This window comes from Armigeres subalbatus, chromosome 2 (genome assembly GCF_024139115.2).
Source record: "Armigeres subalbatus isolate Guangzhou_Male chromosome 2, GZ_Asu_2, whole genome shotgun sequence".
Classification (NCBI taxonomy): Eukaryota; Metazoa; Arthropoda; class Insecta; order Diptera; family Culicidae; genus Armigeres; species Armigeres subalbatus.
Window position 1 is genome coordinate 170734427 of NC_085140.1, and position 14578 is coordinate 170749004.

A 14578-nucleotide genomic window follows, 5' to 3' on the forward strand; every position below is an offset into this window, starting at 1 on the left:
TCAGCTATTTACGCCCCACGCCCACCAAATTGGTTTGTACTTGGTTCGCCACCTAGCTCCACCGTCTATGCAGGGTTTGCTGTCCGGCAACTGGGTTTAGCTACCTTCTGAATACAGGATTCGTCGTAGAGTTGCGCGAGCTCGTGATTCATCCTTCGTCGCCACACACCGTTCTCGTGTACACAGCCACCACCTAAGCACACACTACTAGAATACTTTGAATGCTTGCAAGTCTTCCTCGAACATGGTACAAGTTTCACATCCTTAAATGATTTGTACATGATACATGTGGTGCGCGTGTGAATTTCTTTTCTTCATGAGGCCGTAGTAGAACCGACTTGATCATAGATCGTGCGCCTTTATACTGCCCATGATCGCATATTTGTAACACGTTGTAAAAAGTCTGTGAATCGTTCAGAGAGCTCAATTTACTGCATATTATCCCACAACAGTCGAATAGGATTTACTACCTGTCTTGCTTATCTGTGGTAAACTGGATGAGTTTGCGGGAGGATTAACAAACGATTTTTTAAATCAACCAAAATGTAAATGTTACAAATATGCGATCATGGGCAGTATTTCACGACTAACATTATTATCAGGCATAAGTAAGGATCCAAAGTAGACGAATTCCTCGACCATCTCTAATTCCCAGACGAGCCATGTCGCACTCGGTTCCACTCATCTCTTCGAAGCATTCTGCACCAAGCTGCTACACCCGGCTCTTCGCATACCATTTTGTAGCGCTAGCGTCGTAGCCCCCGGCGGGATTCAAACGAACATAAGTGTTTGCTAGCAGTTAGTATATTTACTTTTTGGGTATGATAATACATAATAGAACAAATTTTAATTAGCGAACCACCAGGCGTTCCAATTCGAAGAATTCCAACAAGCGAATAATCACTACGCAGTCTCATTTGAGAAACTTTCATTGGTTGATTGAAAGATTGCATGCAATGTTCCAGGTTGCTATCAAGTCGTAAACGTGATATGATGGGACTGTGCTGTCACTTCACACTACTAGCTGTCGTGTGCAGTATAAATACCAACAAATGCAACTCACTTGTACTCTTGGTAAGCCATATACGAAAGTGTCGATTTCGGTGGCAATCAAATTATAAGACTAGTCCCTTCTCTATTCTTCCTACATAAACCCACCAGCAGTCACCGCAGTGCACCGGCTAGAAGCGAAGCCGTTGACTCGACCCACGAGACGATTCATAACATTTTGATTGAAGGGAAGGGAAATGCAGAAGCATAGCATCAGTCTAGCAAGCGGTGATTTTTCATTTCGACTTGCGTGCGTGAGTGAAAAGTTGGTTGTTTGATTTTACAATCACGATAAATGCCTAATTTTAAAGGTGAACACAATTACTCGAATGGTGCGCAAATGAAAAACATCAAACAAACCAGTTGTTCTACGTTGATAATAAGTTTTTAAAGCTAGTGCTAAGAATTTGGAATCGCCGATCGATTTTTACCCTTCCTCGCCAAGCGAAAATACATTTGCTCATACTTTTTTCGTTGTTGTGATTTTTATACTCGTGAGTGCTTGTGTGTCGGAAGAAAATCCCTGTTTTTAGTAGTGATCTGGTCAACAGCTTTAAGCTATTTTTAGTTTGGAGAACAATATTTTATATTAGAGTGATACTCCGATTTAAGCCAACAGCATAGCCGAGCGTCAGGTGAGCCGGAATTTTACTTCCTGCGTGCCGAAAATCTTAAAGGTATTGTTTTTTCTCATTCTTTGTACATTAAGAATGTTCCTAATACACAAGATTCAAATTTGTGCTTTTTATGTATTCCGTTCTATTTCATCTCTTTTTATAATTTAGCAGATACTCAAGTAAGATCTCATTTGGACGATTTTTTGGAATTTTACAACGAAAAACAAACTTTTCTGTTTCCATTATGCCAAAAAAAGTCGCCTTTGAAATCTACAGTGATTTTTTTTCATACATATGTACACACAGCCACGTTCCGAGAAGTGGGTAGGACAAAAACTGGATTTTCAAATCTATAGCATTTCAGCGACTTTCCGGAGATCCTCTCGGATTTCAAGAGATTTTTTTCAGACATCCTCAGATAAGTTATAAACTCCCTATGACTATAAGATAGACAATCATTACATTTCTAGTGTCTATAGAACATTTTCAAAAAACATGTTTTCAAGGGTCTAGCTTGACGACCGACTGGCAAATAGCATACACAACCTCACTTGATTAGTACAGTTGCTGATGAAGAATGTGTATATCCGCCAGACATTCTAAATACTCACGCTGGACGTGTACTATACACATGTGGAAGTATTGGCTCGAGAAATGGATTGCGAGTGATTTGACTATGCGTCCAATTTGGGAATCTCGAGCTCGTTCAGTAGCCGCTAGGTTGCGAAGGCCGACGGAGGTCCTTCGTAGCTTAGTTGGTGAAAGCACCAGTCTTGCGTACTGTAGGGTCATGGGTTCGAGTCCCATCGAAGGGAAAGTGGTTACCTCCAATACATTTTCCAAATCAATATCTTCCACATAACGTATATATTCACATATGAGTTTTCATAACATTGTAAATGTTTTAAAACATTTTCACGAATTTCTAGAAGTGATTATGGATTCCTATAAATTTTTATTAAATATTGAATGATTTCAAGCAATTTCACTAAGTTCTAGGAATTTGAACCTTGAGAAATCTTTAGAAACATCGCTACGATGTACCAGTAAAGCTTATGATCGTCCAAGATTCTTTAAGAAGGGTGTTCAGTACTGTTAACGGTTTTTCAGAAACCCCAAAAATCATGTACTCTGAATTACAGAGTTTTTTTCTTTCTAACTTATAGGGTTTTATGCAAACGTATGTATATTTGTGATTTCTACAGATTTCAACAAACTCTTAGAAGCTTCCAGAGTTTTTTGTTTTTTTTTTTTGGGTTTGCTACGGATGTGCTATGTACCATCATCATAAACTGATTCATATTTCTGCGATTATTCTCTAATATCCTTGTTTAGTTTCTCAACTTTTGGATACGAGATCGGCAGTCTAGTGACTACCGCTTCTGCCTCAGACTGCAGGTCTGGCAGAGACGACATCACTTTTCTAAGTGAATCGTCGATCTATGCAAACTTTTGTTCATCTACCTTACCGAGTTAACAAATTTCCTTTCCGTGATATTGTGGGGATGCAGAGGTTTCTTCGGTCTCTAAGAGCAACAATAACTATACACTAACATTCCTCTCCTTTCCCAACTGAGTGGATCTGTTGGGAGTAGATACCAACCTTTATTAACTTGGATCGTAGCGCAATTTGCACCAGTTCTGACTAGTCACAGAGAAGCAACTATTGACAAGTACAGTCTGTCTTATAGCTAAGTTAAGCTAAGTTGTATCCTTCTTTAGATATTCAACTTTTGAAAGAGGAAGGAAGAGCAGAAACTATTAGAAACTTCTGGACTTCTTGGAAAATCTCAATACATCATTGAGCACTTTTTGGAATGGTAAGAATTCCTCACAGACTCTGAGAAGCCTTTCGGAATAGTTTTTTTACAATACCGGTAACCTTCACGGTTGTCAGTTTGACCACTGATAAGCTTTCAAACATCTGATTCTTTTTTAAACGCTTTAATGTTTTTTTTTCGAAAATCTAGAGATTGAAACAGTATTGACAGCATTAGATCTTTTAATTATCCATATGGTATGTTCTTACCATAATCATGGGTCGACTATCCTACCCAGGTATTTTAATGTATAGGACATGTTCTACATGTCCCACCCGATTCCTTCGCCACTGCATACACAGATAAATGTTATTATTATTAATAATTTCTTTCAATAAACTATTATTTGAAAGGATTATTCAACAAATCCTTACTTTTCATTAGCACAAGATGTATATTGACTGGATTTACCCACGCTTCGGATCTGTATATCTTCGATTTTATCACGTTTTTGACCAGATTTTGTTATCTTCTAAAATTTTGAAAATTTTAGATTTTCTCTCTATTCTAGTGAAAGTGAAAAAATCCACTTTAGTTCCTAAAAAAACGCAATTTCGTCAAAAAAATCCAAAAACCAAACATGGAAGAAAGACAAAACATTTTTCACGCTAATCACGCCATAATCTAAAAATATATCTGTCGGTTTTAACGAATTACAACAGAAAATCCTTATTCCCCACGAAACTTACAGATCGAGAAAAAACTGTTCGCAAATTTACATTTCAAATATTTCATGGCTCAAATTTATCTGGAGTGTTACTTGGTAGCAAAGATAGCCACCACATAGGAAATAATACGTAAAGATCTTGTTGATAAACAGAAAAACATATAATTTGTTGGTGACATTATGGTTACCACTGCCTTTTAAAAAGTTAAGGCCTTTGTGTAGGCCACCACGGTCGTAAATTTTTCCTTTACTAAGGCATAAACAAGCATTACTTTTATATTACCGGATATGACGTTTGACCCATTTTACCCTATTTGCAAGTTCATGCTAAGAAATGTTTAATCAAGTTTTTAGTACATCTTATTCACGAGAAAAGCACCAACACCGCTACGTGGATTTATCAGGGTTTTTCACATGTCAATAGGATTGGTTTTGGTATCAACCGATATTCTGGTTCCTCAGACTTCCGATTACAAGAAAATATCTGAAGTTTGATCTCATACGCGTGGATCGAATTACTTACATTTTTGGCAACTATTAGTGTTGAGAAGAATATTGAGGTGAAACTGGCAACATTGAAGGAGTAGAAACCGGTAGAAAAATGATCAGTGTTTGCAAGATAATCCTTCGGAAAAATACAGAGAATACTATAATGTAAGAAATACTTTGTAATTAGTAATTCTTTTAATAATATTTAATGGAATAAATTTACAGCATTGAACCTGGTCGAAGAATTCCTGCTGTCAATAAGTGTCATGAAATACTACACCTAACAATTATTGTTACCGAAAAATTTCAGGGCCCGTAATATTTTACAGCAGTGAGGACAATTTACTCTCAAACTCAAAGGTTTATAATGATTCAGCTTTCTCGTTGGATTGCTTTATGAAATACCGCGTATATCCAAGATGAATTTGCTTGTTTCATTCAGAAAAATACCATTATGGTCGATGAGTTGTGATTATTGGTCTTTTACATTGGGACCAACAAGCGTTGAAAATTTTAAACGAGGGAGAGAATTTGAAACAGAAGCATTTAGTCCAAGAATTTTCAAAACAAAAATCATCCCAACCTTTCAAAAATTCGTAGGGGGGTTTCGTGCAATACACAAAGACTTTCAAGAAACTTTTACCAGCGGAGAGATATCAGCATCTACACTGCAGATACTCTTCCCTTCCCCTTCTTACGGGAGTTTGAAAGAAGGAAGGTCGTGAAATTTACAAATATTGCCCTCCGTTCGTTTTCAAATCCACTTCTATAAAACATTCGTCATGCCTGCCTATTCTAACGGAACTACCAAATCTGTAGCGTAAGACGGTATAATAGACCCCCCTGAGACAATACTTACTAATGGATTTTGTTTTTACGCGATTTACATTTTCTCAATTTTCCACTCATCCTAAATGTTTAACGCATATTAATTATCACGTGATTTTTCTTCGATTTATTTTGGATTTTTTGAAACATGTTGCGAAGAGTTTGGTGGTAAATTGAAGTCACACGATCAAAAATACGAACGAAAAAAAATCGTGTAAAAACAAAATCCTGTGTACTTTTCATGCAATTTATGAAAACTTTGTGTTATTTGGTAGCCCAAAAAGTCGCAAATGCATTACCTGTGAGTAGTCATATGAAAATATTGTAGTAAACACACAATAATTGTTTATTATTAAGCTTTTTTGAAAAGTCATGAAAAAATCTATTTCAATAAGTGCCTGGGCAAAACGCCCTATCTTAACCAAAGACGTTTTATAGCCCTTCGTTAGTATTTTATCTACCCCATAATAAAAAGGTAGCAAACACCTATGTACTTGTCATTGGAAAACCAGCATAAGTCTATTTAAGAAGATTTGTATTAGAGTAGAGTGGGGCAAGAGTACGCACTTAGTTTTCAATCGATCATGTTGCGCTTATGAAGCAAGCTTCTGCATATCAAATCAGTATCGATGATTCATATACTCTTCCTTTATGTTACCCAGTGGAAAAAATATTGAAATTATTGAGATTCGTTTTAGTAGAACCCTTATTGCAAGCCAAGTGAAAAACGCACTCTTACCCCACCGGTGGGGTAAAAGTGCGCATCGGGTGGGGTAAGAGTACGCATTTATCCAATCATGTGCTTTAAGTATATATTAACACAAATAAGAGTTAATAACATTTAATTGATGTTTAATGAGCATATATTAGGGAATGTTTAAAGATTACGTAATTCTTAAAGGGGGAGGGGGTCCTAAAAATGTGCACTTTCATACGAAAAACCATTGTTTTTTATATATACAAAAAACTTCAAAGGTAAAACTATATATCAGGTTTCGCGTGGCGTATACAACGCATTTTCCTTAAAGAAAGTCCACCAATCACGTAAAGTAAAATTTGGCTATTTCATCACCCCTCCCCCCCTATCTTACACTATTTGTATGAATCTTCTAAAAAATATATGCATCGTCACACATCTCACAAACCCTCCCAGCTAAACGTTGCGTAATTTATGAATGATTCTTTTGATTAAATGAAATTATCATTTAGATGAAATTGTGTTTTCGTACTATGTTTAGGTGTACAGCAAGTCCTAATACAATTTCATTATTTTGCTTCAGTGCTTTGTTCGCTAAGTCCTTTCTAACACAGAATTACTTCAACTTATTCTAAAAACTTGTGATAATTTCAAATTCTGTCCCTTTTTTCTTAGTTGTGGATCTTTACGCTTTGGAAGAAGTCTTATTTCGGCCGGAGATACGGGTTTGACATCATAACTTGAAGATTCATATGCGTACTCTTGCCCCACACGTTCCTGCGTACTTTTACCCCACAGTACCAAAAATTATTCAAGTAATGGTTTTGACTTCTTGGAAAACCAACCGGATTTGTGTTCTGTACCATAAAGTACTCTATACAATAGGTTATCGAAATGGTATAATGTTCACCGGATTGAACGTATATATGGTAATGGAATACTAGTTGCGGAAATCCAATTATTTTTAGCAAAATGACCAAAAAGTTATCTAACTCCATATCTCCCTTGTTGTTTATTCAAATCGTTTACAATTACACATGATAATAGTTGGCCAGAATACCTGTCAAACTGATGCAGTGCTGCTAGTTTATCTTTTTTTATTACTTCAAAAAATCGAAAACGTACTCTTACCCCACGCGCACTCTTGCCCCACTCTACTCTACATTTCGATAGTTTCCATATAATTTTAAAGCAACTGTTTCTGGGTTTGCTGCGCTTGTGTCCAGTTGGTCAGGGCATATCATTCTGCCAACACTTTGACCAGTGAAACATATTTTCGAAAAACATAACATTTTTTAAGATGGAAGCAATTTTTTATCATATTAATCATTGATGAAAGTTATTTTCTTGCCCAACTGAGTGCTTCAGTGCAAATTTTGCGGACACTATAGCAGCGTCGGTCCATAATATTGAGCAACCAAACATGGTAAGTTACATCAAACTTTCAACTTTTTGAATTTTGAAATTTCCATTATGCAATACAAAAATACTTCCATGATGGTCTTACTATATTTAATTGTACCAACTGTTTTTTAACCTTTTTTTCCTTGTTGGGTATTTTAATCACTGCGACCATTTGTTAGATCTATTGTGATGTATGCCCCATTTGATCTAGCTTTGTCAAGTTGACGCATCATTACTATTTAGAGCAATTGCATTACCTTGACTACCAACGTTATCCCAATGCGGTATTATGGTTCTGATGAATCGTGCTACCATATTGGGACTTGTTCTCCAAACTTCTGAGGGTTCTGTCAGCCCCTTATTGAAGAACTGTAATTTTTTTTTCTAAAAAATTCCGGACAATGGCATAACACATGTTCCGAGTATTCTACATGTATGCTGCAGAGACGACATACATCATCTTGATGTTTTCCTAACAGCTTCAAGTGATATCGGATCGGGAAATGGCCTGTTATAAGCCCTGTGTATGTGTTAAAATTTTCATTTTGAAATATTTAATATTTTGCCGTTTGCGAGTGATAAATACGTTTGGTGTGATGAAACGTATTGACTGCATTGCAATCAAGGTGTTTTTCCAGTTATCCTCTATTTTAGTATGTTCCCAAGATTTGAGTTCCATTCGCAGACAGATACACCACAGTAACCTTAGTTATAGTTTTCTAGAAATCATACAGGGATGTTTTGACCAGGACGCACATTATACCGTCTTACCAAATATACTATATTAACAATATGATTCACTCTCACGAAATTTTGGCGACACCACATGTGGCGCCAACTCGCGTCCAAAAGGATCGATACACACGTAAATCGAACTACCCAAAATATGACGATCGTTTTACACACACTTCAAAATGTCATCATGAAAAAAAATAGGGATGCTTGATGTTTTTTTTGCAAACTTAATCGATTATGTTTAATCGAATGCAAACGGAAAATCAAATGTTGTAGCAGAAGTGTGGTAGGCATATTTTTGTGGAAATGTATAATAAATTTGATATAGCTCGCTGAACTGTATCCGGCGGGACCATTCCGGTGCACCATATCGAAATTGACGCACGCTGAAGCAGTTGGAGAGCTATACGAGGTTGCTGTGGAAGTTAACATTCTTCTAGCATTGTACCTACTCGCTCTCTGTTTCGCACACCATGTTGCTGTTTGCTCATTTGACTGCAACACTTTTATCAAATATACTATTGTCGCGCTAATCTTTTTCTAGAATGCTGCGGCGGTCTTACACTCGCAGGCTCGACTGCGAAGGTAAACGTCAAGATAGCCGCCGTGTTAAAAGATAGGCAGAATTTTCCCGCTCAAAACAAAACCACGTGCTTTTCGCGAAATGACAGCAGTGTTCGATTGTTTTAGTGAGAGGCAACCGGAATCACTGCGTACATGGAGAGTGTTTATCATGGTAAGTGCATACAGTGGGTGAGATTTTCATCGACACTGTTGTGTTTAGTGATCGTTGCGATTACCTGAGAAGCAACCAGCAGGAAGCCGCAGTAATCTATTCTATCTCGAGATGCATAATATATTAACAATATGATTCACTCTCACGAAATTCTGCGACTCCACATGTGGCGCCAACTCGCGTCCAAAAAGTTCGATACACGTTATAATTAAACTACCCAACATATGACGATCGTTATACACACACACTTACGGAGCCGAATTTATTGAATTCAACATTTGGCTAGCAAACATTACCGCTAAGCAATGGTTAAACTCACTGGTATTTTTTAACAGCAAGGAAGTGACCCTGATCAATTTACTTATGTTTTGTTACACTTTACACTTTACACAGCTACGGCAGCCAAATTTCCTTTTTTTCCTTCAATACTCTTACAGGGTATTCAATAAGTTCGAATACACTTTAAAAAAATGTTTAAAAATTGTAATTAAATTATTTCTTTTCCGGTTACATTTCATTGAAAGTATTGATTATAAGGAACGTTTGTAACATCTCTTCTGGAATGACCTTTATTTTGTACTTCTTCACGAGCTTCAAACGTTTCTGAAATCCATCGCAAGCGGCACGCACGGTCTGCATAGGCATTTCGTTCCAGATTTTGAGAATTACGTCTTGAACTGGTCCAAGTTACTGACCTTGTATTCGTACAGCTTTAACATAATAAAGGATCAAACAAGAAAGTTAAGAGGGTTCAAATCCGGGAAGCTGGGAGGTCGCAAAGTTTTGTCCAAAAAGTCGATGAAATTGTCCCCATATAAGGCTTAAATCGCATGTTCCGTGTATAAAGGGTTATCGTCCTATTGGAACATGTAGGGCTGATCTCCGTCTTATCACCGGCCCACTCATCCCCGAAATCTCAGTTTTGTAGTGCGGTGTACGGTGTTGATCTTCAAAAAATGCTGTTTGCAATGCCCCAATCCATTTTCACCGCGCGTAATAAACAAACAACAAGTGACAGAATGTCAACACCACTCACATCCGTTAGCGTATATATACCGCTAACGCTGACACCAATACTTGTACAGAATATGTACATTGGGCTTATAAACACAATGATCAAACATTTGTATCCGAACTTATTGAACACCCTGTATAATAGGTTTATAGTGGTTATCTAGAGAGGGCCACTTGGCCATATTTTACACTTATAGTGGTCATAGGGAAATTGTCGTGTAATATTGGGTTTTATTATTAGATCCTATAAATTGATCTTGAAAACCATCCCTAGAACGGAATAAAACTTGAAATGTTGCTTGGGATATCACCGCATGGCTAAGGAAGCCTTTTATTTTACTATGGTAGATTATTGTTTAGCATGATCAATCGTTTTGAATAATTTTATGACACCAGTTAAACTTATTCATTCGCATAACAAGTTTCAATTTTGGCAGGTGTTGAGAAAGAATTGGGTATATGTAAAAAGATATCGAACCAGTGCATAATCTTCATCCAAGCGTTTCTCAGCTATTTTCAGAGGATTACATACAATTATCGAGTTTGGCTTCGTTATGCTCTTTAACGTTTGAGCTTCAATAAACAAGTTATTTAGACTATAACTTAGTAATAATCGATTCCTCCTTATTTTTTTATATGATGATTGGAAGAAAAAAATCGAGGAAACTCATTTAGTAGTGACGTGGTAAATAATTGACTGTTTTACAACTGAAAGGTTCCGTTTAAGGGAGAAAAAAAAAGTTGTTTGGGACCCCTGGGTAGATTTTTTTCAAATAGTCACGAAAAGAAAGCTTAAAGGGTCAAACACAATGGATACGTTTGCGTGCGTTTTGACAGTTTTCCCATGGGAAAACTGTCAAAACGCACGCAAACGTATCCATTTTGTTTGGCTCATAAGAGCTATATTTTCACGTAGTGAAATTATTAGCGATGCTAATAATAAGCTCGCATGCATAATCCCATTTTTGAGAATTCCCAAATTGTTTTAAATTTTTGAATATGATTTGACAGAGAGAAACGAAATTTTGTGAACAAACTGCCCGAAATGAGCGTCTGATATAAATACAATTTAAACATAATAACGTTTGTGGTACAATCTCTCTATATAAAAATGAGTTTCCATTTCCTTTGAGGCAATATAACTCACGAACGGGTTGACCGATTTGTACGGGTTTCTCATTAATCGATTCGTCTTGAGGACTGCGCTGTTATAAAATATCACTAAATTTTGAGGAGAAAGTTCAGAAATTGTAAAAATACAATTTTGATGCGAGTTGTAAGGAAATCCAATACGATCGCGCTAAAAATGATCTGGAGTGCGGCGCTGAATGAACTCAACAATTGACAGTAAGAATGCAAAATATAGGCGACTCTATAAATCTCGATGTTCTATATCTCGATATCTCTCCCTATGTCGATGGTTTCCTCGGTCCCTTCAATCTATATACATTTTGGCTTTCTACATCTCGATAACTTCCCTATCTCGAAATCTTTCTATCCCGATGTGTTGTAATCGTATTTTGTTCTGGATTCACTCTCCTTATGTCGATATGTTCAAATTTTTAGGCTACTAGACCATATTTGGACGATAACAATACAGATCAACAATAAGTAATGATATTTGTTTTGTTGGCGTTTTCATAGCAACAAGCTGTTTTGGATATAGTACCCATTTAAATTTTCCTTCTATTCCTCGATCTCTCCCTATCTCGATGGTCCCTTCGATATCGAGATGTGGAGAGCTACTGTAGTATCCAGTTTTCCGCGAGCGGTAATGGCCGCCAGCTTGCTTGCGGTTCAGTCTCTGATTTGACGTGTCTGGAGGTTAACTGCACTTATTGCTCCGAGCATTCTGACCAATGTAGCATATAAGAAGGTGCTGATTCAATGAATTCAAGCCTTCTTATACACCACATTGATCAAAATGCTCGAATGGTGGGTGCAGTTGACCTCCAGAAATGTCAAATCAGAGACTAACCCGCAGGCAAGCTGGCGGCCATTACCGCTCGCGGAAAACTGGATAATCCCGAGCAAGGTCGGGTACGTTCAACTAGTTTTTCTTGCGAAAGTATCGAAAAATAATCTATTAAATCCCAAAAAATATCTGATATTGGATACGAAATCGAGAAAGCACAATAAAATAAGCGTGATTAAGTTTAGCCGAAATATCTCACCATAATGCTACGTTTTGAAAGGGCAAGTGAATTGAACAACTTAGTTGATTGCAATTTATTTGCAATAGAGTTGAACATGTTCAACTTACTGTCCGTTCAAGTGAGTTGAGCGAAGGTGTTTGGACGCGTTTAATCCAAGCGACTTGTTCAATTCACTTTCCATGTCTAAATGTAACAAAATAATCATACCCATTATGATAAGCGCAACATAACAAAACGCAATCGGATGAGTGTCATCTTCATGGCTTTCCACTCAAGATACATATTCATTCAATCAATGGTGGGCAGCAAAAGTTTTCAATTCATAATAAGTTGAAACGCAGGTGTTAAGTTCCAGTAGGAATTTAGGACACCGAAGTGGAAGAAGAATGATGCATTGGAATAATATCGATAATATTCAGAAAGAATTAATCAAATTTCTTGCTCAAGAAAATGATAGAAATATTTACAGTGGAACAATCATTTTAATGTTTGCGGAACGGCTTTCACAGTTTAAACGATTGAAGCAAAGGTGTAGTTTGTCTGCTTTGCACTGCTGCATCGAAATATTTACAGTAGTGTTTGCATTTAACAAAGTCGATATTCCGGTAATCGATTTATTGAAAAATGTATGGACATCCCCACACTGTAAAATGTCATCGAACAACTGTATGACTACTCACCGGAAGATGGCAGGAGGGTTTTCCAGCACAAGCTAGAAAAAAACATGTTTAGATTCCTCTTTGTTCGCTAGATGATGTTGTTATCACCGGCAAATTGTTCGCCATTTCGTTGTATGGGAAAACTCGAAGTGAACCATATTGTTAATATAATATATTTGGTCTTACCCTAATTTCGCCTAAAATTCTATCATGAACATGATATATCAAGATGATATCAGCATTTCCATATCATTGTCTCAGGAAATAGTTTCCTGTACTTCGCTGTTAAAAATTTATATTGACTGTTATTCAAAGCAACTAAACCACTAAACCTTTTATTTATTGGTTATTTTCGGTAAGATTAAAACCCTATTTTTAATGTAAAATATTGCATATATCATTTTCATTAGTATGAAAGGAGCGCCTACTTAAGTATTATCTTAACCAAAATGAGGAGCTTTTTACCAAACGTTCAATTTCGAATTTACTACGCAGAAAGATATTATTATTTTGTTTAACATGTCTATTTTTCTCTTTCAACAGGTTCACTTTGCAAATCTTAACCCTTCAGAGTCTCCCATGAACGAATCGGCTAAAATCAACCACGAGAACGCAGACGGTAAGTGTCCATCATCACCATTCATCTTATGTATGCATTCATATCCATTATTCATTCGCCTTTTCGAGCTGTTGCATTTGCCGCTTCTTATTTTATTAAAAAAAGGTAATTTTAAATTAAATTCCAAATTTGGGGGGGGGGTGTATTGATCTCTCCACTTGATAAAAGCCTATAAAGGTACTCACTAATTTGTTGAATATTTTTCCTTTAAAAGAGGTATATTGATCCTTCAATCTTGCTGCGCTTATTCATGGTATGTCAATAATAGTATATGCTGAAAAATTATTGAAATATATTCATTAATTTACTTTAATTACGAACCGTCCAAAGCAGAACAAAATAACCCGTATCTTGCAAATGTTTCGCATTATATACAAACCCGTTCGTTGTTGTTGTTGTTTCGTGAAGGTGAATATTTGATGCTCTGGTACAATTAGATGTTTCGATAACCTGATGATTAATAAAATACTGTTTTAATTCTTTAATATATTGCCATCATTTTGTTCAAGGAAAAATACTTTGCATAATTTGTTCGTTCAGCTCCGACCGAGCTGAGTTTCCTGGAAGTGGAGTCAATGTTGTACACATTGTACTCTTATGACCGTTATTAACGAAAAAAGTAAGAGCACGTTTTGGAGTTACGCCCTTTGGAAGCCGTAACTGCAATACATCGGAGAAAAGCAATTTGATCTCATGAAAATCCTCACTGTCCGGTATTGGGGGACAGCTACTGGATACAGAAATTAATGTTGTAACACAGTTACATTATATATCTAACAAATCATGATTGTTATTTAAAATATATGGCTTATATTGGCCATCTTCACATAATCAGAATGCATTCGATTGATTTTAATATTTTGCATTCAAATCTTATAACGTAAGGCATTTTTGTTCAATTTCAAATTTTGTACAATATTTACAATATGAGGATCTGATATTCCATGCAGCTAAAGGGCTTTTCAAGGGCATTGTTTTGTACTACATAAGATGGTAGAGGAACTTCAGCAAGTGTCGTTTTTATGACTGTCCGGTTTTGTTAGGGGTCCGGCGTTGAGGGGTCTCCCCCTATAGTTATCATCGTGTT

At 36.6% G+C, this 14578-nt stretch overlaps 1 protein-coding gene and 1 non-coding gene across 8 annotated transcripts in view; both read left to right on the plus strand.

Moving 5' to 3' along the window:
• LOC134211191 (motile sperm domain-containing protein 2-like) overlaps positions 1-14578 on the plus strand; it is a 103297-nt gene that overhangs the window by 80098 nt on the left and 8621 nt on the right. For all 7 annotated transcript variants that reach the window (XM_062687865.1, XM_062687864.1, XM_062687869.1 and 4 more), the window contains exon 6: positions 13416-13491. In XM_062687865.1, coding sequence (XP_062543849.1) covers positions 13416-13491 — 76 coding nt within the window. The remainder of the gene's footprint in view (positions 1-13415; positions 13492-14578) is intronic.
• Positions 2408-2483, plus strand: Trnaa-ugc (transfer RNA alanine (anticodon UGC)). The gene has a single exon. It is a non-coding gene; the product is annotated as a tRNA-Ala (tRNA).